At 39.1% G+C, this 25921-nt stretch overlaps 2 protein-coding genes and 1 long non-coding RNA gene across 4 annotated transcripts in view; 2 read left to right on the top strand and 1 right to left on the bottom strand.

Annotated features, from left to right (window-relative positions):
• Nucleotides 1-10147: 10147 nt before the first annotated feature.
• Nucleotides 10148-24301, bottom strand: NDUFA8 (NADH:ubiquinone oxidoreductase subunit A8). Its single transcript, XM_077143017.1, has 4 exons — nt 24118-24301; nt 17582-17745; nt 14151-14316; nt 10148-10467 (listed from the first exon to the last, which is right to left on the bottom strand). The coding sequence occupies exons 1-4, from the start codon at nt 24166-24168 to the stop codon at nt 10330-10332; spliced, it is 519 nt and encodes a 172-aa protein (XP_076999132.1). The 5' UTR covers nt 24169-24301; the 3' UTR covers nt 10148-10329.
• LOC143668325 (uncharacterized) lies at nt 11106-18343 on the top strand. Its single transcript, XR_013168386.1, has 3 exons — nt 11106-11344; nt 16751-17008; nt 17558-18343. It is a non-coding gene; the product is annotated as an uncharacterized LOC143668325 (long non-coding RNA).
• A 37-nt stretch (nt 24302-24338) lies between the features above and the next one.
• The window catches only part of MORN5 (MORN repeat containing 5), a 38358-nt gene continuing 36775 nt past the window's right edge, over nt 24339-25921 (top strand). Inside the window, exon 1 of one of the 2 annotated variants that reach the window (XM_077143027.1) lies at nt 24339-24502. In XM_077143027.1, coding sequence (XP_076999142.1) covers nt 24456-24502 — 47 coding nt within the window. In that variant the 5' untranslated portion in view covers nt 24339-24455. The remainder of the gene's footprint in view (nt 24503-25921) is intronic. The other variant, XM_077143034.1, reaches the window with a different exon arrangement.

Below are 25921 nucleotides of genomic sequence, written 5' to 3'. Positions count from 1 at the left end.
TTTAACTGTACTGCTACTGACGAACAGGGAAGTTGTTCTCTTTTTTTCATTTTTACCAACAATGCTGCTTTGAATATCCTCATATACATCTTAACAAAGTTGTGTCAGTGCTCCTATAGGATAAATTTCTACAGGTGTGGAATGGAATAAACACCATATGTTTTGATAGATATCAAGAACTGCACTCCAAATATTATGTAACAGTAAATCAACTTTTACTCCTATATGTAGCGGAATAGCCATTACCCTACATTCAAGTCAATACCTGATATTATCAGCCGTTAAAATTTTTGCTGAACTAATAATATGGCATCTTATTGCGTTTTAATTAGCATTTTTATGATTACCAGCGGGGTTAAACATATTTTCATATTTACTGCCCATTTCAGTGTTCTCTTTTGTCAACTGCCTATCCATGGCCTTTGCAGATATTTATTAGAGAGATTGTCTCCCAAACACTTGCCAATTCAATTCTGTTTCAATTTTTTGTTTATCTCATTCCTGCCCTTTTGGCTTCTGATGCTCAGAATTCCAAGAATTCCCCTCTAGAATCCCAAGTGATGCTACTTACTACCACAGACAACCTCTTATCTTCCCAGTTTAGCCTTCCATACAGCACCAACTTCCAACTGACTGACCAAGCCTGAACCCAAGAAGGCAGTGGGACTCAGACTGGACTTGGCTCAATCAGAAGGTAGTTCATGTAGGGATAACTTCCAAAAAGCTTTTTCTTTAACTTCTTTTTTTTTTTTGTATGCTGTATGGCAGGGGTCACATTTCCTTCTTTTTCCATGTGAGTATCCCCTTATTGCAGGACTATTTTGCTGAATTTTTGTTTGTTTTTTGTTTGTTTGTTTGGGAAGAGCATGGGCCGGGAATCGAACCTGGGTCTCCCGTATGGGCAGGAGAGAATTCTACCACTGAACGACCCTTGCACCCCCTTTTATAACTTTTAAGTTCAAAGCCTTCATAATAAACCTGTGAACAAACTCAACCCCAAACAACAATAAAGTTACATAAAGCGATTAAAAAAAATTTTTTTTTCAAACATAGCAACATACAAACACAAACATTCTTACCATATGATCATTCCATTCTTGGTATATAATCAATAACTCACAATATCATCACATAGTTGTTTATTCATCACCATGATCATTTCTTAGAACATTTGCATCAATTCAGAAAAAGAAATAAAAAGAAAAAAGAAAAAAATTCATACATACCACACCCCTTACCCCTCCCTCTCCTTGTCTGCTAGTATTTCCATTTACCCAATATATTTTAGCCTTTGTAGCCCCTATTTTTTTCTATACCCCTTACCATTCCCTTTCCTTGATTGCTACCATTTCAATCTACTAAATTTATTTTAACATTTGTTCCCCCTATTATTTATTTATTTATAATCCATATATTTTACTCATCTGTCCATGCTGTAGATAAAAGGAGCATCAGAACAAGGTTTTCACAATCACACAGTCACATTGCAAAAACGACATCATTATACAATCATCTTAAGAAACCTGGCTACTGGAACACAGCTCTATATTTTCAGGCACTTCCCTCAAGCCTCTCCATTATACCTTAACTAAAAAGGTGATATCTATATAATGCACAAGAATAACCTCCAGGATAACCTCTTGACTCCGTTTGAAATCTCTCAGCCGCTGACACTTTATTTTGTCTCATTTCTCTCTTCCCCCTTTTGGTCAAGAAGGTTTTCTCAATCCCTTGATGCTGAGTCTCATCTCATTCAAGGATTTCTGACCCATGTTTCCAGGAAGGTCCACACCCCTGGGAGTCATGTCCCCTGTAGGCAGGGGGAGGGCAGTGAGTTTGCTTGTCATGTTGGCTGAGAGAGAGAGACCACATCTGAGCTAAAAAACAGGTTCTCTGGGGGTGACTCTTAGCCCTAATTTTAAGTAGGCTTAGCCTATCCTTTGTGGGGATAAGTACATGAGAGATTTTTAGCGAGGAAATGGATAACAAAATTCCTGACTCTCTTCCTCATCTTGTCTTTCAAGTATCAGTGTGGGTGACTTATTTAAAACAAAGACCCTAAAACACTACATTAATGGAACAACAAAAAAACCCCACATGATCATCTCAATTGATGCAGAAAAGGCATTTGACAAACTCCAGCATCCCTTCTTAATAAGAAGAGTTGGAAAACTAGGAATAGAAGGAAACTTCTTCAACATTATAAAGGGCATATATGAAAAACCCACAGCTAGCATCATATTTAATGTTTCCCTCTAAGATCAGGAACAAGACAATGATGTCTGCTGTCACCACTGTTATATAGCATTGTATTAGAAGATCTAGCCTGAGCACTTAGGCAAGAAAAAGAAACAAAAGGCATCCAGATTGGAATGAAAGAAGTAAAACTCTCCCTATTTGCAGATGACATGATCCTAAACATAGAAAATCCTGAAAAATCCTCAACAAAGCTACTAGAACTAATAAACAAATTCAGCAAAGTGGCAGGGTGTGGTAGTTAGATTCAGGTGTCAACTTGGCTAGGTGAAGGTGCCTAGTTCTATTGCTGTGGACATGAGCCAGTGGCATGTGAACCTCATCTATTGCTGATTACATCTGCAGTCGGCTAGGAGGCGTGCCTGCTGCAATGAATGATGTTTGATTTAATTGGCTGGTGCTTAAAATGAGAGAGCTCAATGTAGCAAGCCCAAGAAGCTTAGCATACCTCATCTCAGCACTCTCAGCTCAGCCCAGGTCTTGGGAGATACAGAAAGGAATCACCCGGGGGAAAGTTATTGGAACCCAGAGGCCTGGAGAGGCCAGCAGAGATCACCCTGTGCCTTTCCACGTAAGAAAGAACTTCAGTTGAAAGTTAGCTGCCTTTCCTCTGAAGAACTATATGTTAAATAAATAAATCCCCTTTTATTGAAAGCCAATCCATCTCTGGTGTGTTGCATTCCAGCAGCTAGCAAACTAGAATACAGGGTACACAATCAACATGCACAAATCCATTGTGTTTCTGTACACTAGGAATGAATGATCTGAAGAGGAAATCAAGAAAAAAGTTCCATTTGCAGTAGCAACTAAAGGAATCAAATATCTAGGAATAAATTTAACTAAGGATATAAGGGACTTATACATGGAAAACTACAGAACATTGCTAAAAGAAATCAAAAGAGACCTAAATAAATGGAAGGACATTCCATGTCCATGGATTAGAAGACTAAATATTGTTAAGATTTTAATTCTACCCAAAGTAACTTACACATCCAATACAATCCCAATAAAAAATTAAAAAGCCAATTATCAAATTTATATAGAACTATTCAACACAGTGAACTCTAATGTAAACTTTGAACAATAGTTAATAGTACAATTATAATAATATTTTTTCATCAACTGTAACAGAGATGCATCAGTATTAATTTTCAGGAAAAATGGGTGTGGGGGAATGTGGGAATTCTTTATTTTCTGCACAATTTTTTGGTAAAACTACAATTCCTCTAACCACAACAAAAAATTCTTAAGAACCTAAGTGCCCTTCTCATTTTAATGAAATTTCCTGATTGAGCTGCCCTAATGATTAAATCAACTTCAAGAAAATCACCAAAACTCTACCATCTCCCCAACAAACTGGCTAATAGAGAAACTATGTACTATATAAATCTTGAGATGGAAAAGAGCCTAGATATCATCTTAATCCAAAATTTCATTTTACAGCCAAAGAAACTTTCTCAGGGGGGAAGGTGGGATGCCCAAGGCCACAAAGCAGGTCAGAGATGGAGCAGAGCAATCCTCCCCCAATCATGCCTGCTGCCCATCACATTGACTTAGAAGAAAAGATGCTAAAGGATTTTCTTGACAGTTCTTTGGTTTTAGTTCACCACCAGGTATCTCAGATCCTTGAAAATCACAACAACACAAAGGTACTGTATGTTCAATAGACATTAAAAAATAATAAAAAGAAAGCCTTTAAATCAAACTACTGTCACATCACATAATACCTTGGTTTTAGGTGGCAACTGAGAGGAACATTATTCTCATGTTTCTTTCTCTTTCTTTCTCCACCCCGCCCCCCTTTTTTTCTTTTTTCTTTCTCTTTTTTTTTTCTGTAGCTTCAACCCTTCCACCAGAGCAGCAGAATGGATTTAAACAAGGCTTCCAGAAAGGGCATGCCTGCTTAATTTGCATTCAACCCTCAAATTAAAGGAATACCAGCATGCAATTATATTTCTTATTATCATAGCCTAATCTGACCTTTTATGAATTCTCCCTTCAGTTCACAGATGGCAGCATTTTGACTGAGAATGTGACAGGGATTTCTGGGCTCTCTTAGAAAACAAAAGCAAAAAACCTGAATTCCCTTCTTTCTCCAATGGCGCTAATCATTAAGGTAGAAATGTGAGCCTCCCTTTGAATAGAAAACACCCTCTTGTTTATTCTACATAGAGGAATACACATTTAATAATTAATTTAAGCTACTCTTTTTCGGGGATGCTGCTGGCTGTGTAACATTCATTCAGCAAAGAATTCTCAAGCACTGACTATGTCACTGTTACATGAAAAAGCAGGTACAATGGAGAAGGAGATGGAGTCATTGTTCATAAGGAGTGCCAGTCCAGATATGGCAGAAGCAACGTACAATTGCAGTAATGTACAGGTGCTCTGGGGAGTTGAGGTAAGCCTCACAAAGGAGAAAAACTTTGAGTTGGATCTGGAGAGAATTCACCAAGAAGAGGTAGAAGAGCTTTTGGGTATGAGAGAAGGAAGGTGTAGATGTCTGAAATGGCACGGAGGAGAATTTGACATGAATTGAGTATGAGGAGATGGTAGGAGATGAAGCTGTAGGGATTTGAGTCAGACTCTGGGGAGACTGTCACAATAAGGAGTTTGGACTTTATCCAGCAGGCTTTGGAGACACCTGGGCAGGAAATGTCACCATCAATATAAAGGCAGAGATAAATAAGCTACAGCCTGCATTTAGCTTGTCCACACAAAACCGCACTCTGACCAGACGGGCTTCCTCTTTGTTCCTGAAGCATACCGAGCTCCGTCCTGCCTCGGGGTTTTGCTCTTGCTGTTCCCTCACACTGGGGCCCTCTTCTGTCAGCTCTGGCTGGTTCCTTCTCATCCTTCAGGAGGAAGCTTAAACACCACTTCTTCTGAGAGGTCTTCACAGAACTTATCACCTTGAGATCATCTTGTTTCTGTCTTTACATGTTTATTGTCTTCACTATTGAAATGGGAGCTCCATGAAAGCATAGACCCTGTCTTGTTCATCACCCATGCCTAGAATTGTAACTAGCACCCAGGAAGCTGTAAAATAGCTACTGAATGAATTAACTAACATATTTCCAGGGGTCTAGCTGCAACTGCACCCCTGTTTCTCCCACTGAATAAAGTATACATGAGTATAAATGAACAAGAGTGATTTATTACAGGGAGACTCTTGAATCCATTCTAATTTAAAGTAAATAATTTGCAATTCTCAATACCTTATCAAAACTAATTATTTGTGATACATATTACAAATGACCAAGACATACAAAGACATCAAAACCCGAAACTGAAATCTTCTATGTGGTAGAAGCACCTGGTGGTTTTTAAAGCATAGGCTGTCATGATCCTATTTCAGGGCATAAGAATACATCCTTTATTACACACAAAGCATTTTAGCTGGGATTTGATACTGACAAAAATGACAATTTGACCTTTAAAGAGTTCCTCTGATTTCTATATAAAATTTATTTTTGTTTATTGTTTTATAGCAGGGAAGGGATTTAGAGGTTTTTTGGAAAAATAAACTTCATGCATAGATAATCATTTCTTGAATGTCCATCATGTGCTGGATACTAAGGCTATAGATATACACATAAGATATTAAAGTCCAACTCTTGAGCACTAAGATTAGGGTTGATGACACATTGGTGCTATGATAGGTATTACCCAGATGTTATAACAATAGTTACCATTTAGCAACACTGTAGAAGCATTTTATGTGTAAATCTTCACAACCATCCCAGAAGGAAGTACTAGTATTATCTCCCCATTTTACAGCTGAGGAAAATAGGGCACAGAAAGATTTAGTAACTTGCTTAGGGTCATACAACTATCAAATGACAAAGCCTGAATTCAAATCCAGGCAGTCCAACTCCAGAACCCTTGCATTCAACCATCACACTATGTTGTCATAGGAGGAGAGTCCACTTCTGGCCGTAGGAAAAGGATGCATCCTGGGGAAGAGTCCATTGAGAAACGGGCAGAGTTTCATGAGGCAGAGAGGGGTGAAGGATTGTTCCAAGGCAAGGGAAAAGTATTAGTTAAGATTTGGACATTGGAAAGCACTCTCAAGGAATAGCATTTGGAGGCATGTAGGGCACATGATAAGTGAGATAATTGTGGGGAAATGGCCTAGGACCAAATGAGGAGTATCAGAATGCCAGTAAAGATTTGGACTTTAGTCAGTAGCTATTCAGGAGCCACTGGAGTTTTTGAGCAGCAGACTCACATGTAGCAAATTGAAGGAATGGCTGGAGGGGAAATGGTGGTAGGAGACCAATGAGGAAGTAGTTTTACTATCCAGGCAAGGGGAAAAAAAACAATCTAGGAGAGTGACGGTGAGATAGAAGAGGAAGGAACAAATGTGAGAGATTATAGAAGGGCCTCAACAGGACTTGGTGTTGAATTAGAACACGGAGAGCAGCACTAAGCGGAAGGACTGAACGACACTGGAAGGATGGAGACACCGTTAACTCCGATAGGGAAGACAGGAACAGGCTTGGCAGAGGAAAAGAGACAGATAAGTTTCCTTTGGGACATGTAAGGAATTAGTCTCATTATTCTCAAACCAAATCAGCAGGAAGATTTTCTGACTATTATTTGAAGCTCTGCTCAGGAGTCCTTCACACTGAATGCTTTCAAATTGTTCTGTGACCTTTTACTTACTGAAATTGAGAGATGCATTTGTTTTGATTTTAGATACCCTATCTTTAATAACTTAGATTACTCTATCCTAGAAGGCTATGATGTGGCATCATCCCACCAAGAGGGTAGGAAAGCCAAAAATTAGTTTCTTTGTTTAAAGAATACAAAGCAAGGTAGTGGAGAGGTGGGTGGGGGCGGAGTGGGGGAGGCAAGAACTGTCGTCCAACTTGAGCAAAGATTGAAACATCCTAGAATTGAGTTTGAAGCCATTAACAGTTCTGAAGAGGTAGATTAACGCTTGGAGAGTGCCCTGTGCTGGACACTGCAGGCAGGGTAGTTTACTCAGACATAGATCCTGTACTCCGACAGTATGGTTCATACCTTGCTACTGAAAGGTCCATGGATCAGGAGCATCAGAATCACCGAAGAGCTTATCAGAACTCTCAGGATCCATCCCAGACCTACTTTATCAAAATTTGCATTTCTAACAAGATCCTCACTGGTTGTTCTAATTTGCTAGCTATTGGAATGCAATATACCAGAGACACAACAGCTTTTAAAAAGGGGAATTTATTAAGTTGCAAGTTTATGATCCTTTTCCAAAATGGTTCCTCTTCTAAAGGATTCCAGTAAAACTAATCAAGACCCTCCTGGAATGGGTGGATCACATCTCCCTCAAATCAAAGGTTAATATCCACAACCCTCTAATCAAAGATTAATATCCACAATTGGGTGTGTCACATCTCCCTGTAGATAACCTAATCAAGTTTCCAACCTAAAGTATTAAATAGGGATTAAAAGAAACAGTGTCTCCACAAAATGGATCAGGATCAAAATACCGCTTTTCTAGGGCACATAATCCTTTCAAGCCAGCACATTGGAATGTGTTCAGAGTATGAGCTTGAGCTCTGGAATCTGATGGGTTTAACTCTCAGTTTACGGAGGAAAGTACCTGAAACTATCTGTTCCAGTAGCCTTAATTCTTGAAGACAATTGTATAACTACATAGATTTTACCATGTGACCATGATTATGAAAATCTTATCCGTGAATGCTCCTTTTATCCAGGGTGTGGACAGATGAGTAAAAAAAAAAAAACGATAAAAAATGAACAGTAGGGAGGATAAGGGGTAAAAATTTGGGTAGATTGAAATACTAATGGTCAAGGAGAGGGAGTGGTAAGGGGTTTGGGATGTATGAGTTTTTCTTTTTCTGGAGTGATGCAAATGTTTTAGAAATGATCATAATGATGAATACACAAGTATGTGATATTGTGAGCCATTGATCGCATACTATGTATGGACTGTATGTGTGTGAAATTGTTCAATAAAAATCTCAGCTTTGCCACTTACTACCTACTTGCTAGCACAACCTCCTGGATCTGCTTCTTCAAGTGTAAAATCAATCAGGGGTCCTACACCTTGGTTGCACATTAGAATAACCTGGGGAACTCTGAAAACTCCATGCCTGGGCCACACCCCAGATCAATTAAATCAGAACCTCTGGGGTGGAAATCCAGGTGTATTTAAAGATCCCCAGGTGATTTTAATGTGCATCCAAACCTGAGAACCACTGATGAATCTGAAGGACAAGGGTGCAGAACCAGGCAATTTTTGTTTGTATCCCAGATCTATTATTATTACTTTTTAATATTTTTATTGAGAAATCTTCACACAGTCCAGGCATGGTATACAATCAGTGGCTCACAATATCATCACATAGTTGTGTATTCATCACCATGATCATTTTTAGAACATTTATATCATTCCAGAAAAATAGAAAGAAAAAAAAAAACTCATACATCCAATACCCCTTAACCCTCCCTCTCATTGCTATTACTTCTTATACATTAAGACTGGGGCTTCTTAGCCTCTCCCTAAGCTGTAGTTCCTTCATCTGTAAAATAGGCATGACATACAATAGTATCTCCTCCAAAAGGTTTTGAGCAGAGTTGCTACACGTGAAGCACGTAGCACAATGTTTTACATGGGCTGAGTATTTGCTTTTTATGCAAGTTCCAGTCTCCTTTGTAAAAGGAACCTACGCAGCAGCATATGCCAACCTACAGCCATGCTCATAACTACCCACCAGAGGTGACTTTCAATTACTTGGCCACCAAAAGATTAATGGACGTTGCCTCAGCTATTTCAAAAACACATTAAATTGTTTTTCTTCATTAAATTGGACAATCTGAGGCAAATGCAGCTGCCAAGAAAAATTTGCAGAACAGGTAGGAGTAAGGCTTACTCAACCAAATGCTTCCAACTCTGGGGTCAGATCATGCTATGCTTTGTAACAACCATGCCAATGCTTTGGGCAACAGGCCCTGGGCCTCACCTAATGCTTCAGAGTGATCCTCCCACCTGCAGAATTCTAGAATGGCAGAGTTGGAAGGGCCTATAGAAAGACTCTTGTCTGACTACTTCACACTTTAGAGCACTGCAAATAGGAAACCAAGGCCCAGGGAGCTAAGAAGAATTATTCAGGATCATATGCAATTTGAGGGCCAAAACCAGAAGGTGAAAAGTCACACAGTCAGATGTGGAGGAAATAGCCTATGGTGAAAAAGGAATTGAATGAAAGAGAAAAAGACATTATAATGCTTTGTACCAAAAAGCTTTATAAACACTTAAGCCTTTAACCTGCCCAGGAGGTAGATAAGCATGTTCCCTTTAGTTTGTCCTCAAATTCAACCTCTTAAAAGAGGTTAAGGAACACACCCAAGGTTGGAATTGACACTCAGACCTCCCAACTTCCTGGCTTTGGAGCTTGGAGTGCAGACTCCTTGTCCCCTATCAGGAAAAACATCTGGGTTATAATGCTTGAGGATGGGATATCAAAGGGAAGTGGTGGAAGTTTGGTTCTTTAAGAAACTTTGAGCAAGACGGCATAAGACCCAGCCAGGAGGCCCCTCCCATGCCCTGAGTCATAAGGTTCAACATTTCTCCACTTCTTCTGTCCCTGAAGCTTCCCTTGTGTGACCTTTAGAGAAATCTACTTATCTGAGATGTTGGATAGGAAAGCAGTTGAGACTTCAAAATGCGTGAACATAAACAAGCCCTGAGGAGCTGTCTCAGGTAACAAAGACTGCTTTACACAGACATTTCTCCATGATCTAACATGGCCCCCTGCCCACTGGTGAAGGCCTATTTAGCAAAGAGAGAAATAGGCAGGACCAAAAGAAGAAAAAGCAAAAGCCATCTTTAAAGGCCAAAGGTTACATAAAACATAATAAAATGCAACTGTTTCCTTTAAAGTCTTTAATGGCCAGGAAATGGTATAGAATAACTGCCAAGTCACATAAATTAACTTTTTTGTTAACTTGTGATCCCGGAAAGAACACACTATCAAACCATGCAAATTGCATGGGAGTTTTCATCACTCGTTGTCTGGACACATGACTAAGTGCGGGCCATGGACCCCATCTTCACATGGTCCAGAAAAAGAGACGGCTGCCATGTTTGGCAGGCTTCAGATCTCCTTCTATCTCAGGGTTGGGCTCTGGTCTTGGTCTTGAGTGATAGGGATTCTCAGGTAAAGGTCGATCTATTTTCACTTTGGTAACCTGGAAAGGGTGTAGAGGAAAGAAGCCAAGTTGAAAGTTAGGTGGAATAATCTATGACCATAAACATGCTTCGCATGTTTCCTTTCTCTTCCTGCTGTCCCAACTACTACCCTAGTTTAAAGCCCTAGCAAATCACAATGAGACTCATAAAATCCTTGAATAAACAATTACAAAAGTTTACTTTATGTCATTCCATGTGGCAGTACAAACTATACACCGTCCTTAAGGGCTCACAGTCTGGCGAAGGATACAGACAAGAACATTAATCACACTGAGACATGAACTGAGTGCAAGGGGAGTAAGAACTGCACATCTATGTAATTACAGGTTAGGGGTTTGGATTATTTCTGAGGAGGTAACATTTAGCTCAATCTTGAAGGATGAGCAGGAGCTAGCTGGGAAGAATAGGAAGGAAAGAACAACCTAAGCAGACAAAACAGCATGTATGAGAGGCATTCTTTAGAATGGCTGAAGTAAAGGCTGCATGAAGAATGGTAGGAGAGAAGGCACCTAACCAAATACTTACTATTTTAGAAATGATGTCAAGCACATTATACCATTTCATCCCCATACTCTTATGAGGTCATACAGTAGAGATTCACGCTGAAGCCACCTAGTAATAGTGGGATTAACTTAGTACTCAAAACCAGATGTGCCTTACTTCAAAGACTGAACCTTTAAATAACAGCTACACTGGAAGGTAGGAGGCCAGGTGATGAAGGGTTTTGAATGATATGCAAAGGTGTTTGAATTTTAACCTGAGGGTAAAGGTGACACTGAAGGAGTGAAGAAACAGTCACATCTGCAGGCTGGAAAGTATGGAAACTAGATTGAACAGGAGCAAGCTCAGAATTATGTAGCTGAGCCAGCACACCAGGTGAGGTGATAAAGTATTGAACTAAAGCACAGGGAAAAAGACAGAAAATATTTATACCCACATCATCCTGATAGTTCCCAATTGGGAACCCAGGAGAAATTGTTCCCATTTTAAAGTGAGGCAACAGGCCCAGGGAAATGAAAAGGTAACAACAGTCTTCTGATTGCTACTCTAGTAGTCTGAACTCTAAGCCGCCCTACATCATATTAAAAAATTAGTTTTGCCAGATGTATAAATTCAGAAACCATTTGTTGTGAACAGAGCATTCGTGTACACAATCACACAACTATTATTTTAACTACCCTATAAGGCAGTATTATCTCTTGTTCACAGATGAGGATCAGGGAGATTGACTTGCCTAAAATAAAGATAGACAGTTAATGTCAGAGCTGGAGCTGTAACCCAAGCCCTCTGACTATGCATCCACAGTGGTTTTTCGTTTGTTTTTAAAGCAGTTTTCTCATCTCTCTGTCATAATTAGAGATCATTAATGATTCCTTATTGCTTAAAGAGTAATTCCAAATGCCTCCAGTTGGCATTTGAAGATCCTTTAAAGAACTAAAGATATCTATGAAATAAATGTAGAAAAATGTTTCTCAAATTCAAAAGTTATAAAAAGACCCCATTAAAGGTAAATTATCATGGAACTTTCAACACATAAGTGTGGCTAGGATATGAATAGAAAAATTATTAATGGTTACCTCTGGGTGGTAGGCTGAGGATGATCTTTATTTTATTCTACATACTTTCCTGCATTTTTGTGGATTTTTCATGATGGACAGGTATTACTTTTATTATTAAGAAGAACAATAAAGCAAACTCCTCTTCTGTACCACCCCCCAGAAGGAAAAAGAACAGGCTTGTGGTCAAATTGCTTACTAGATAAATGATCTTGGGCAGCTTAATTAATCATTAAATTTTCATCTGTAAAATGGGGCTATCAGTGTCTCACACAATTAGGATGAAAGCAGAAATGTACACAAAATGCCTGATGTATATTAGGTACTTTCAGTTGTCTTTAATATTATTATTAGCAGCATGATGGTATTATGGCTATGAGAGAAAGATTCAGTGAAATGCCAAAGGACATGGCATTTGAGCTGAGACTAGAAGAGTGATTAGGAATTCACCAGGAAAACATAGCAGGGAAAAGGAATCCAGTAGAAAAGTAGATCAAGCTAAAATTCAGGCTTTATCTAGCTGATTATCACCTTTTTAGAAAAGAGTCTGAATATTGAATTTAAGTATAAATAAAATTGTTGATTTTCTGAAAGGAATATAATTTCAAAAGGTTTAAAAAAACAATACTTTTTTATTTTACAGTTTTTAATGTCAATACAAAATTTCAGGAATAAATACGCTTTCTTAATTATATAACTTCTTCTCATGAGAGAAAGAATTGAGATCAGGCAGTTTTCTTTGATAAATGTGTAAGTTCCACCACTTTCCAACTTAGAATTATCAGCCATTAACTGCGAAAAAGAAGATATCTGAAGAAAAGATAATCACACCAGATACAAAAAAACAGAACAAAAATTGCTATGCCATTCCTCCACCAATGACCAAGTTTATCAACTATTCACAGATGCTAGACACAAAGGGAAGAGAACTAACATTAATTGTAGATGTATGTGCCAGGCACTGGGCTGAGGATTTACATATGCTCTCTAACTTAATCCTCATGTGAAAAAACAGGGATTCCCGGACCATGCACCCAAAAAAGAAAACAGGAAATATTAGCCCCATTTTGTAGATGCAATAGGATTGGAAATATTTAGCAATTTTCCTCAAGATCCCATAACAGCTAAGCAGCAGAATCAAGATTCAATCTATTATTTGTCCCCACTCAAAAACTGAGTTTTTTCTTTCATACCTTGCTACCTGTCCTGCCACAGAAGGGATAGTGATGAAACTCAAGAAGTAGGGATGAGTCAGATTATAAACAGCCTTGTGTGCCACAATAAGGAGAGGATACTTTATCTTGAAAGCAATGGGAAGCTGCTCAAGATTTTAAGAAAGTTATGTAAGATTTATTGTCCACACAGATCACTCCTATAGTAAGGATGTAATAATATTCCAAATTCTTTAATTTCAGAGGATGTAAGGTCTTCGAAAGCCCACATTATTCTCCCTCCCCTCCCACAAACTCAGGTTAAGAACTCCTATCCAAAAATAAGATAATAGTAGTGGGGACAGTAAGAGGGTCTAAAAATATCCCAGGTAATGCTAATCAGTGGAAACTGATGATTGTATGGAGTGAGAAAGAGTGGGGAATGAAGACTAAAGACACATAGGTTTCTGGCTCCGATGTTTCAACAGATGGTAAAACATAAGTTAGCGAGCCTATGTAAATCCTTAGATCACAACTGAGATAGGAAATAAAAGAGAAACAGTAAGAAAACAGTTTTTAAACTAAAACATTAAACATTAGTTCATGTGATGTATGTTCCTAAAAAATCTGATCCTTTTTTCCCACTGAATTCCACAATTTCGACTGACTGTCGAATGATGCTTTCAACTGACATTGTAATAATTAGTTTATCATCCCTACTCCCTTCTGTTCTTCAATTAGCTAATTAACCAAAACCAAATCTGTGTATGCTGGGAGATCTATTTAAAGGATTATTTTTATTAAATAACCCCTCTTCTGGATTATGTATAATCATTCACTAATTAATCTGTTTGGTAAATTTGTATTTCTCACATCTTATCTATAGTCAAAAGACTTTTTTCTGACCAATTCCTGCCTTTACCCTACCCCCTTAGTCAGAGTGAGACCACCCACAGCAAGCCGTTTTTTTTTTACCTTTGACAGCTCTCCCAGGTCAGGCCGCACCCAACCCAGTTTGTCCAGCACACACTCGTCAAATTTAGCCTGCTGTTTGCGACAGTGACGAAATAACTGCAGGCTGGAATAATCAATGCAGGTCCAATATTCTGTAAAAGGCTCTGCACAGTGACGCTTTATCTGTCTGGAAAGGAGAGCTAGGTTAGGTTAGCTCATTCCAAAAATACTGAAAACTAGAAAGGGGTGAGGGAGGGGACCGTGGGGGGTTTGTACAGACCAGATCTCAAACCTCAAATACACAGTCTTGCTTTTTGAATGGAACTCAAATATAAACAGAATAGATTTCTGAGGAACAAAACTTAATTTCTTTAGGTAGCAAAACAAGTAAAAGAAATGCCAAAAGGTTATATCCTAAGATGCATGAATTTTACTCAGAGGGGAGCTCCTTACCTGGGGCCTATTTATTCTTTTCTTTAGATTTAATTCTAAAGATTATCAGCACAGCAAATTTAAAAGAGAAGGAGGCACAATCACAGATGAGCATCCTGACAGAAGTAAGAGGTAACACATGATGGCAAGGAAAAGACAGAATTATAAAAAGCAAATTCAAAGACAAACTACAAAGGAGAAGATCCTGGGGCTATTCAGCATAGAAGCAAACTGCCCTACACTCCTTGAAAGCTTAAGGTTCACATTCTATTAATACAATGAGCAAAAACAGAGATTAATCTCTGTCATCAAAAAGAAAGGTAAATAATATTTGGTGCTCTCTGTCATGAAGCAGGGAAGTATATAGTTTATTTGTGACCATCAAAAATGGTTAGGGAAAAAGCACTTTAGTGCATAAAAGAGATTAAGTTTCAGCTATTTTTTAAAATTCCCCTTCTCTTACCACTCAACCTAACTAGTAATCAGATAAAGGCAGATTCAAACAAGAATAAAATAACATTATTTTACATAAAAGCCATATTGGGACAATAGAAAAAATTCAGAATTCCTCCTTCTCCCAGTGGAATAACTATGGAGTGCTTGTTTACCATACTCCAGGATTTTAACTGCCCTTTCAACAAATCAATCTTATTTAACATGACTCAAGAAAGAAGAACTTGAGATAGTCTAAGGAAGCCAACCCATTCACTTTACAGATGAAAATATTGAGGCCTAGAAACTCTAAGTGAATTGGCCAAAGTCCCATTCCAAATTTTTAATTTCTTTCTCACTCTTTCTGTTTTAACCACATGAATGCTGCCTTTTCTTTCGTTTAAAATTTTAAAAAATTGAAAAAAATATTGTATAGTGAAAAATCTGCTCCTATTCTTATCCTCCAGCTGTTTTTTCAGTTCCCCTCTGGGAGGTCACCAATGTTACCAGTTTCTTATGTACCCTTCCAAGTATTCTAAAGCATAAATCTTCGACAGGAGAGGGAGTGGGGAGGAATGCATCAGAAAGGAAGAAAGGCTATGAGAAGCCCTAGAGAGTTTGTCTGAATTACCTCTAAACTCATGATCTGGATTTTCCTGATATACCAATCTGCACCTACCTAATCTTTACTTAACAATCACCTGGCAGTAAACCAATAGGAGTTCTGTATTCCTCCAATGTGTTGTGGCAGAAGAAGGGGGAGGGCTGCAAACCACTATTCTAGTATTCCGGTCACTGTTCTGGACCATTTCCCTTGCACCCACAATTAAAAGACAATTGTCTACTAATGCCTACACCAGCAACTTCAGAAGGGGGGCATTCTTCTCAGGATGCAGTTAGGCACCTTGGAAGTTTGAAAAATCTAAACACTGGCCACTTAAACATACCACATGTGAGTTAAGGGAAAAATATTTGGCCAAATTTCTCTTATAAAATAAAAAGGTTTTAAATAATTAAACCCACACATTCAATACTTCTAGCAATTAAATCCATGCAAATTCAAGCAAGAATAAAACATCATTTTATACCTATCAAATATTTAAAAAACATGGAATGCTGTCAGGCTATAATACTAGGCTACAGTGGCGAGGACAGCACAAACTGACTCAGCTCCTAAAAGGAATGGGAATATAGTTTAAGAGCCATAAATAATGGCCAAAGCCTTTGACAGAATAATCCCACTGATGGGAAATTTATAAAGGAATTAAGTAAGAGATGAAAATTATCAACACACAAAGGTAATCTCTGCAGATTCATCCAAAACAGTCAAAAACTGGAATCGATGATACTTAATAACAGATTATTGGTCAGGTATATTATGGCTGGTTTGTCTATTGATGAAATATTATGTAGCCATTAAAAATGATAATCATAAAGACTATACAGCAACTTGAAAAAATGTTCCCAATAGTTTCAAAGAAACAATGAATTTTAAAATGTACACACATTATGTCTATAGCTACAAAAATATCTTTGCATGTGAACAGACAGCAGTAGCAAGCAAGCTATTGTGCTAAGGTACTGGATTTTTCCCTCTAACGTCATTGTAGTGGACATCTGTGGTTTTTGCCTAGCCAGCAATCATTCCCCATTCTTCTGTAACATCTTTCTATTTTCCTTTGGGGAGCAACTCTTCCTTGTCTCTCAGCAATGTAGTTTGGATGAAGCTAACTCTACCTCCCCCCACCCCCATTCAGGCCAGGCCAGCCAGAAACACCACCGGTTCAAAGACACGCATATGAAGTCATCCAGCCACACCACTCAGGCTCAGACCAGAAACCTCTGCTCAAACTACTGGAGAAATGGCACTCTGTCTAGGTTTGCTAAGCAAGCAGAACAGAGCTTAGAGCTGCTAGTGGTTATTTTTACTACAGCATGGGGAGAATCTCTGAAAAAAAGATCAACAGAGAAAAGTAGAACTAAGAGACTGGGGTTAGAAGAGAAGAAAAAAGACAGTAAGTAGTTCTGAAATTAGTTAAGCTCTTGGATTTAGCCATGCCTGATGCCAGATCTATTTCCAGGCTTTATTCCTTTGAACTGAATATCTCTTTCTTTTATCAGAGTTCTGACTAGTAAGGTTACATAATTCGGATATGAATTTATTTTTACTTACAGTATCATGCACAGTGGCCTAGTTAAAAACTTGACTCTGAACACTTTTCTTTCCACCATAAGTCTATGCTCAGTGGTAATGATAACAACAAACTAGTGAATGCCTGCTAACAAGCACTGGGTTGAGTCATTTTTATGCGACTTTTAAAACTGTCCATAAATCCTGTAAAAGATAAATATTATTTTTACACATTTGAAAAGTTGAGGTGTATGGAGATTAAAGAACTTGCCAAACAGAAACAAAAATAACGATATCATTTATTGAGGGCTTACCTTGTTCTATCTGATTTCAAAGCCTATGTACTTCCTACTAAAATCAGTCACTAAAATCATCCTATTTAACTAGCGGGACACTCACCAAGATACATACACTATGATGTTTCAACCAACAGGTATTGATGCCAAAAGATTTTTACCTAAAGAAGTCCAAAGCACACTTGTTGACAAGCTTGCCTTCCTCTAAACACCGCCTCGGATCTTTCTCTTCCCAGCGACAGAGCATGAACTCCTTGTTGGGCTTATCACACTGAGCGCCATAATGATGGGCAGCAGCTTTAAGCACAGAAGAACTGACTTTCACCTGGAGAAAGGGACAATGGGAAAAAGACCACAGAACTGTGAACAGGGATGTCATTTCCTCAACTTGACCTCATGCTGGTCAAAAGAGAGGGTACACAAAGATAGTACTATTCTGACTTTACCAAGAAAACTAAAAACAGGGGCTACCATAATTCTTTATGATCTACTACAGTGCTTTAGGGATCACAATGCTCTTTCAGCTATTACTAGAGATGAGAAAATGATAGCCCTAATAAAACCCTTAGGGCTTTATGATACAGAGTGAAACCTTGAAGTCAAATGAGGTTTCTGGGATGAAGGAGGAGGAACCAACTAATCCTGGGGAGCTTTGATGAGTTTCTTTTCCAGGAACACAAATAATAATGTAAAGATACATAAAAGTTCCAGAGAACTACAGAATTACAAAAGAAGACTGGAAGAGATCAGAAAAAAGAATCTAATCTAACACATTATTACTAATAGTAAAGTACTGAAGTGTCTGAATTTTTAAAAATTATAATCTAGATCATATCTAAACCCTTTAGCTAATAACTGACGCTGAACACACTTTTCCTTCCATCATAATTGTGTGCTCTGTAGTAACAATAAAGCTAAGCAGCACTGTGCAGAGTTGTGTTTTTTGTTTGTTCGTTTTCACTTGAAACAACTACTTACTTTTTTGCAAATATTACACCAAATATGTGTTTCTACAGACAGGGGTCAGTAAGGGTCAATGATATTCTATAGAAGAAATCATTTATTTAGATACTGAAAAATTTAATAGAAGAAAAAGCTAAATTTATCTAAATGTAGGTATGTTCTATAGGAAAATGTTGGCATTCAAAGTGCAAAGATGAAATGACAGTGGCTTTATTTCCCACACAAAATACTGATACTCTTCCCTTACAGCCTACTCTTATATCTGTGATACTACATAGATGGTCTACTGATTTTTAGAATTAGGGCAACCTTGGACAAAGTAGAAGGGAGCAGGGTCAAGCATCAGAATGAATTCAACTTTAGAAGAACAAACTGGCTCTGACCCCAACCAAATCCGAAGTCCAGCCAGACGCCCATTAGAGATAAATACAAGTTTTAGTATTACATTTACAAGGTTATGCCACTTAACACCATTAAGAGCTAATCAATCCAAATTAAAGCTAAGCATATTTCCATTACTAGCTCCAACATCACCCTATCCCATTTTTATGAAGTCTCCATGTCATAGCTCAACTCAAAATGGGAGAAGGGGTTCTTCCAAGTCTCAGGAAGAGCCATCCTATATCCTCTGTCCAATTCTTTCCTTACACTGCCCTTTACCCTGAGACAAGTCAGTTTTACCAAAGAGGTAGGCTTTCTGTTGTTGTCTCATGGAAATTAGTTCTAAATGACAGCAGAGAAAGGTCATTCTGTGAGAAGTAGCCAAAGGGACACTCCCCCCGACCTTTTCCCCCAAGAGTCTCAATGAATACCATACTCCCCCCTTGCCACCCCTGCAAAAGATCTCCCATCTAAAAGCTCCCAACAACAAGCAGCACAAGGTATTGATGTGTTATACTTGAGAAGAAGGAAAGGGAGATATACATATATATAATACATAGTTTTATAAAACTCCCATGCACAATTAAACTTGATTAAGTCTGGAAAATGCTAAAAGTAGTAATGAGTACAGGAGGCTGGAGAGTAAAGTGTACAGGTGCACCTTGTGTTGCAGTCAGTAAATGCTGGGAAGCTAAGAAGTGGCCTTGTCATTCTAGGTTGGTGGCAGTCTTGCTTTTGCTCCCAAATCTGGGAGTGTTTCTGGTGAGGGTGGAGTGGACTCTCTGTGACAGTGAGCTAGATGATGAAGTCTTGAGGAGGTGATGCTCAGGAGTGGTCACAGGCCCCAGTAAACTCACTTTAACATCTGGTGTCTGTGGTGTTGAAAAGGTGTTGGAGTTTTCAATGACATGCATGGGGCCAATGTCCTCTTGCTCTACCATCATGAATTGACTCCAGTACTCCAGGGGCAGTGAGAGCAAGCACTCCACCACCTTGGGTTGATGTTTGACATCTTGTAACACTGCCACCGGGTCTGGATTGGGCACAGCATGGGCAACTACTGTAGGGCCAAAGACTTTAGCCAGAATGGCAACATCCACTTTAGTATCTGGGCTCTGAGCCACTTTTTGCAAGTGAATCATGAGGAAAGCTAATGTATCTGTGCAGAGTTGTTTTTATGTGCCCTTATATTTACTTGACAAATGTCTTCATGGCTGACTTAATTACTCAAACGTTTTCACAACTACCATGACAAAAAGACCTGTAGCCTTATCTGCTTTATGTGGAGGTCTTATCAAAATCTAGGTACACCCACACTGTGAAGCATGCAAAACACCACCTATGTTTGTCACAGGAAACAAAGAATGAGTGCCACTCATCAAATCGATTTCCTAACTAATGAAAAATTGAGATGTGCCCAAGATGAGCCAGTGGTCAGTGGCAACCCCAGAGATTTTGACCTCCCATTCAGGCCTTTTCCCACTAAAACACCATCACTGAGGTGGCAAAGAACTTTAGATATAACTACATCTCCTCACCTGCTTCTTTACTAAGACTAACAAATTCCAAAAGAAACAACATCCTTTTTCACAGCTGCCTACCATGAATACCCTCTCAAATACATTCAGCTTCTTTTGTCTCCAAGAACTACAGAATTTCAATGCCCTTTCTCATTTATTCTCACAACTCACTGCACAGCAGGTTTTAGTACATACAGTCTGCAGGTGTGGAAAATGAAACAGGGAAAGTAACAATCAACAACCCATCCATCTTCCAGTCCTGTCCTCTCTTCCTTAAAAACTGTCTGTACCTCCTTTTATAGCACTTACTTTACAATTTTTTATATTTTACTTAATTTTTGTAGAATGGATAACAATAGTATTTACCTTATAGAACTGTTATGATGATTAAATGAGTCAATACGCATAGAAACACTATGAACAGTGCCTAGCACATAGAAAGCACATCATAAATATTAGTCATTATTTTTAATGTTACTCAAATTTGCCAATTTCTTTAAGGAGTTTTCAGCCTAAAGCTCTTGACTATTTTTCCCATGGGAATGTGTCATAACTCCAAACTCAGTAAAGCCCAAATGCGTTTAACTTGCCCCCAGAACCTGCTCCTTTTTCTGGCTTCCCCAATCCTATGATCAGGTTGCAAATCTGACACTGACTCCTCTCACTTTCCTCCCTCCAATGTCTAATTTGTTGCTAAGTCTGATCAATTCTAGATATATTTGTTCTTCTCTGTTAGGAGTCACTAATTACATAGAAGTCATTAATGTCTTCCTCAACTATTTCAAAAGACACTGAAACTAATCCCCCTGTTTTCTATTTCCTCTCTTTGATTCATTCTTCACAGAGCTGCTAGAGTGATCTTTCTGATATACATTTCTTATTTTATTCTGTTATTAAAACAAATCGGCAACAAAGCCTTCCAAGGATTCAACCTTAACAGGAGAATAAAGTCAGAATAAAGCCTACACTTTTCACTGAGTAGTCAAAGCTCCTCTGGATCAAAACTACCTTAACATTCTTCTTACTAATCACACTTCACACAGAACTAATTGTTGTTCTCTCAAAATACTGAATTCACTATTCCCAGAACCCATTTTTTTGGTCCCATCTCCTACCCTTCGCTCAGATCCTTCCCTCCACTCAGAGAGTTCTTCTCTCCTTCTATGCCGATAAACGTCACTTCTCATGACCAAGAAGTGCCTTCTCTGTTTCCTTATAGCCTCAGAGAATTTTACAGCTGGAATTACCTTATCTTACAATCCAAGATGACCAAACAGGCCCACAATTTAGAGCCTACTTCAAATTCTACTCTCATCTCTTAAACCTTGTTTGTTCCTCTTCTATAGGACTTAATCATACATTTTCTTGAATTTGTTATTTACGTAATTATTGGTTTCTCAATTCAACTGAATGCACATGAAGGCAAATTTATTCCGAATATTTTCATGAAGTAGAATTTCAGAAGTTCATTGAACCAAACTAAAGTTCAAATTAAAAATAAAGCAACTTAAAGGGGTGCACAGGTGGTTCAATGGCAGACTGCTTGCCTTCCAGGCGGGAGACCTGGGTTCGATTCCCAGACCAAACCCCGCCCCTGAAAAAAAAAGAGCAGTTAAAAAAAATAAACTACAGTATACTGGGGTGGAAAGAGTGGAAATGAGGCATTCACTCATAATGGGTATAGGATTTCTGTTTGGGATGATGGGAAAGTTCTGGTAATGGATGGTGGTGAGCACATTATGAATCTATTAAAGCCACTGAATGATATGCTTGGGAGTGGCTGAGACGTGAAAGTGTATGTTGTATATACATTTCCACAATTAAAAAAGAGAGAGAGAGCAACTAAAGAGACAAAAACAATTAAATGCAATACGTAACCCTGGACTGGATCTAATAATGGAGGAGAAAAGACCAAAAAAGACATTATTAGGACATATGAGAAAATAGGAATATAAAAGGAAAGCTTTCTTCAATGTTAAAATTCTTGAACTTGATAAATGTACTTAAGGTGTTTTCATAAGTGAATATCTTTGTTCTTAGAAAAGCATTAGATGTTAAAGAAGCATGAGTAAACAACCTACTCTCAAATGTTTAGACAACTGAAAGATCAAAAGAGAAACAAACAGAGAAATGGATTAATGGATAGAAAGAGGATAGAGCAAATGTTAAAATTGGGGGGGAGAAGACCACGGCGGCTCAGCAGGTAAGAATGCTTGCCTGCCAAGCCTGAGGACCCGGGTTCGATTCTCGGTGCCTACCCATGTTAAAAAAAAAAAAAAAAAAATTGGGGGAACTGAGTATATGGGAGGGGAGAATGTTAAACTCCTCTGTATAGATATTGTATTATTTTGGCAAGTATCCTGTAAATTGAAATTATTTCAAAATAAAAAGTTTAAGTAAAGAAAAAATATATATATAGCACCTCAAGGTTAACCCAGCTTCAATGAGGCAAGAAACGAAAGAATGACTGGCTCCATGGCAGCAACCCCCTCTTCCCACTTCTCAGTAAGTATCACTTTATTATAAAGTCCCTGAACAGCAAATAATTTATCTGAGGAAAATATTAGTTGTCATTCTCACAAGGCCGATAAAAAGGTTAAATTAGGCAATGCATAGAAAACACTCAACACCATGCCTGGCATATAATTTCTGGTACATATTCAGTCTTGCCTTCCCTTTCTTCCAATTTAGGTTTATCTAATACCCAGACCTGCCACGACACTACTCTGCCTTAAAACCTTTCACCTCTCTCTGCACATCACTTAGGATAAACTCACAACTCCTTAAACTGGCCTTGTGGAAGTTGCTCCCCAATCCAGTACCTCACCAGGGTCAGCACCTGTTCCATACCACCACCACTAGTCATATCAAACAGCACTTGGCTCCCTAAACATACAAGGCTCAGCTAAGCTTTCTCACTTTAGACCTTTGCCCATAATACATAGTTTAATAGTGTGGATTTTAAAATGACGATTGACTTTTCTATCACTTACTAGCCACTGTGACCTTGGGCAATTACTTTTACTCTCAAGGCCTGTTTCCTTATTTATATCATAGGCAGACCAGTTATATCTCATCTTTTGGACTGCTGGGAGGATTTAAAGAATTAATGCATGTAATCTGCATCCTTCCTGGAATCTGGTAATGGTTTGATAATGGTATAGCTATTCTTATACTGCCTTCACTTATCATAGCCCTAACTATCCTGTACTGCAACTGCCTCTTTATGAGTCTACCTCCACTTCAGATTATAAACTCAATGAGATTAGGGACTATGTCTCTTATTTCCCACTGCACGTACACACAATAATTATTCAAACGATATCTCATGAACACACGAATGCCTAAAAAGTTCCATTACCAAACACCTGTCCACAGCAACCGCCAGATTCACTCTGGACTATGATCTTTTTCTGTAGCTTTCTAGCTCTACTTCAATTAGACAATTTGCACCTCTACTACGGCACCAACGTACACTTTAAAAGTGATTTGCCTCTTTCCCTCGACTATAAGCACCTGGGGGTGTGTATTCCCCTCCATGGAGGTCTGAGTATTTAGTGACATAAAGTAAACGAAATGGTTCTGGTTGGCGGTTAATAAAAAGTACCATTATTCACGCAGGGAGGTTGGTTCTAGAGCCACTGCAGTATGGGGTTGTCTGGGAGTCGGCCGGACCTATGGAGAGGATATTTGGGGATCAATCTCTATATATGCTGGGGAGCAGAGAGTGGGGAGAACCGGGGCCCAGGGAACGATGAGATGAAGGAGGGGGGGCCCAGGCCGAGAGGCTGCAGCCCTATGCCCCACTTGCCTGTCCTCCGCACAAGCCTCACCTCCTGCACTTTCAGCTCCTCCAGAGTGGGCAGCTCCACTATTCCCGGCATAATGGCAATACCCCTGACCCTGTGGAGAAACCCTTGGCCGTGTCAAGCGGGTCTCCTTGAACTCCCCTTCTGAGCGCCGAAGGGGCACACCACGCTGCGCATGCGCAGCCGGCAGTACGCAGGCGCACAGCTCTACCCAACGGCGAGCAACCGAGCGTGCGCAATGCGAGGAAGTACTCGGGGGTGGGGGCATGGGCTTCGCTTAGGCCCCGCCCATCGCTCTTGGTTGTCATAGTGAGGCCAGATGCACGCCGGATCCCAACCGCTGGAAACTAGAAGCCGGCGCCATGGAGTACACCGGGAGCAAATATATCGGAGAATATGTAGACGGGAGGTAAGGGCCTCATTTAAATCACTAAATACGTTTTGAACGTCTGTGACTGGGGAAAGACAATTGTCTTTTTGCCTTCGCAAAGGACCTTGTACCAAGCACTTTAAAAACTTTTGTCCCTTTTTAACCTTCAAGACAAACTTTCAGGTAGGATTGTTTATTCCCGTTTTACAGTTGAAGAAAATGAGGCCCAGAGAAGTGAAGTAACTTGTTCAAGGACACTTATCTAATAAGTGGTAGAGCCGAGATTCATATATTTCATATGAACTTGCACAAGTCCCGCTAGCGTTACCTGCCGGTTTTCGATGTGGGGATAAGAATTAAAAAACAGTCAAGACCCTTGCTCTCGTGGAGTTTATAGTCTAGTTGAGGTATATTTCCCATAAACAAATAATTTAGAGTGGTAAATGCTATAAAAACAAATAAAACATGGGGAGGGAGGTGTGCTATGGCGAATTTGAACACAGTATGCATAGTCTCTTCCTTCAAGGAGCTCACAATCTAGGCATTATTAGAATTATGTACACACATCATATGGTAAACTAATAGTAAAAGCTGTTCAATTGTACAGATGTTGAGTTTCTACCAGGTACCAGGCCCTGGGCTTGACTTCAGAACACAGCGATATGAAAGGTGCAACTCCTGCCCTCAAGGAGTTCATAGAAATATAGTGGAGAAAGAAGGCATAAAATAGATGACTGCAATTCATTGCAATAAATGCTGTGGTAGAGAAGCAGAGGAAATACAGAGGTGTCCATTTTCCTAGCCAACTACCCTAGGTGAAGAAGGTGTGATCTCTATTTTATAGTTGGGGAAACTGAAGCTCAGTGAGGTGAAGTGGTTTGCAAGTGCTGGTTGGTGGGGACTATTAAGGGATTCCTTCTTGGGGCTCTGGAGACAGAGAAGAGATGAAGGCCAAGATTTTGGAGGAATTATTGCTCTGTATTCACAGGTTTGTGAAATTGCAGAGCTGAGTTCAAAGGAAAGAGGAGTCACTTCTGGCCATAGGGGACAGATTGCTAAAAAAGGATAGTACATATGAGATGCTGTCTTTAATCCTCACATCTACCCTGCAAGGGAGATGTTATTATTTCTACTTTAAAGATAAGAAAACTGAGGCTTTAAGAGCTTGAGACACTCATCCAACCAGGCAGGTAGTTGGCAGAGGTGCTTGATGTGTATGTACTCCCTCTCACAACTCTGCAAGGTAATTCAGGCTGATCTTGCACATAAGTAAACTAAGGTTAGAAAAAGTGAAATAACCCATGGTTACAGACACACAGCTAGGAAGTGACAAGGCCAGAATTTGAATCCACTTCTATGTCCAAACCATGTTCTTTCTTTCCACAAGGCCCTGCTACAGTCAAGGTACATAGAGTTTTGGCAGATTGAGATGGAGGACTGGGCATTTCAGACAAAAAA

This window comes from Tamandua tetradactyla, chromosome 2 (genome assembly GCF_023851605.1).
Source record: "Tamandua tetradactyla isolate mTamTet1 chromosome 2, mTamTet1.pri, whole genome shotgun sequence".
Taxonomy (NCBI): domain Eukaryota; kingdom Metazoa; phylum Chordata; class Mammalia; order Pilosa; family Myrmecophagidae; genus Tamandua; species Tamandua tetradactyla.
This window is presented reverse-complemented; position numbering and strand designations above follow the sequence as displayed.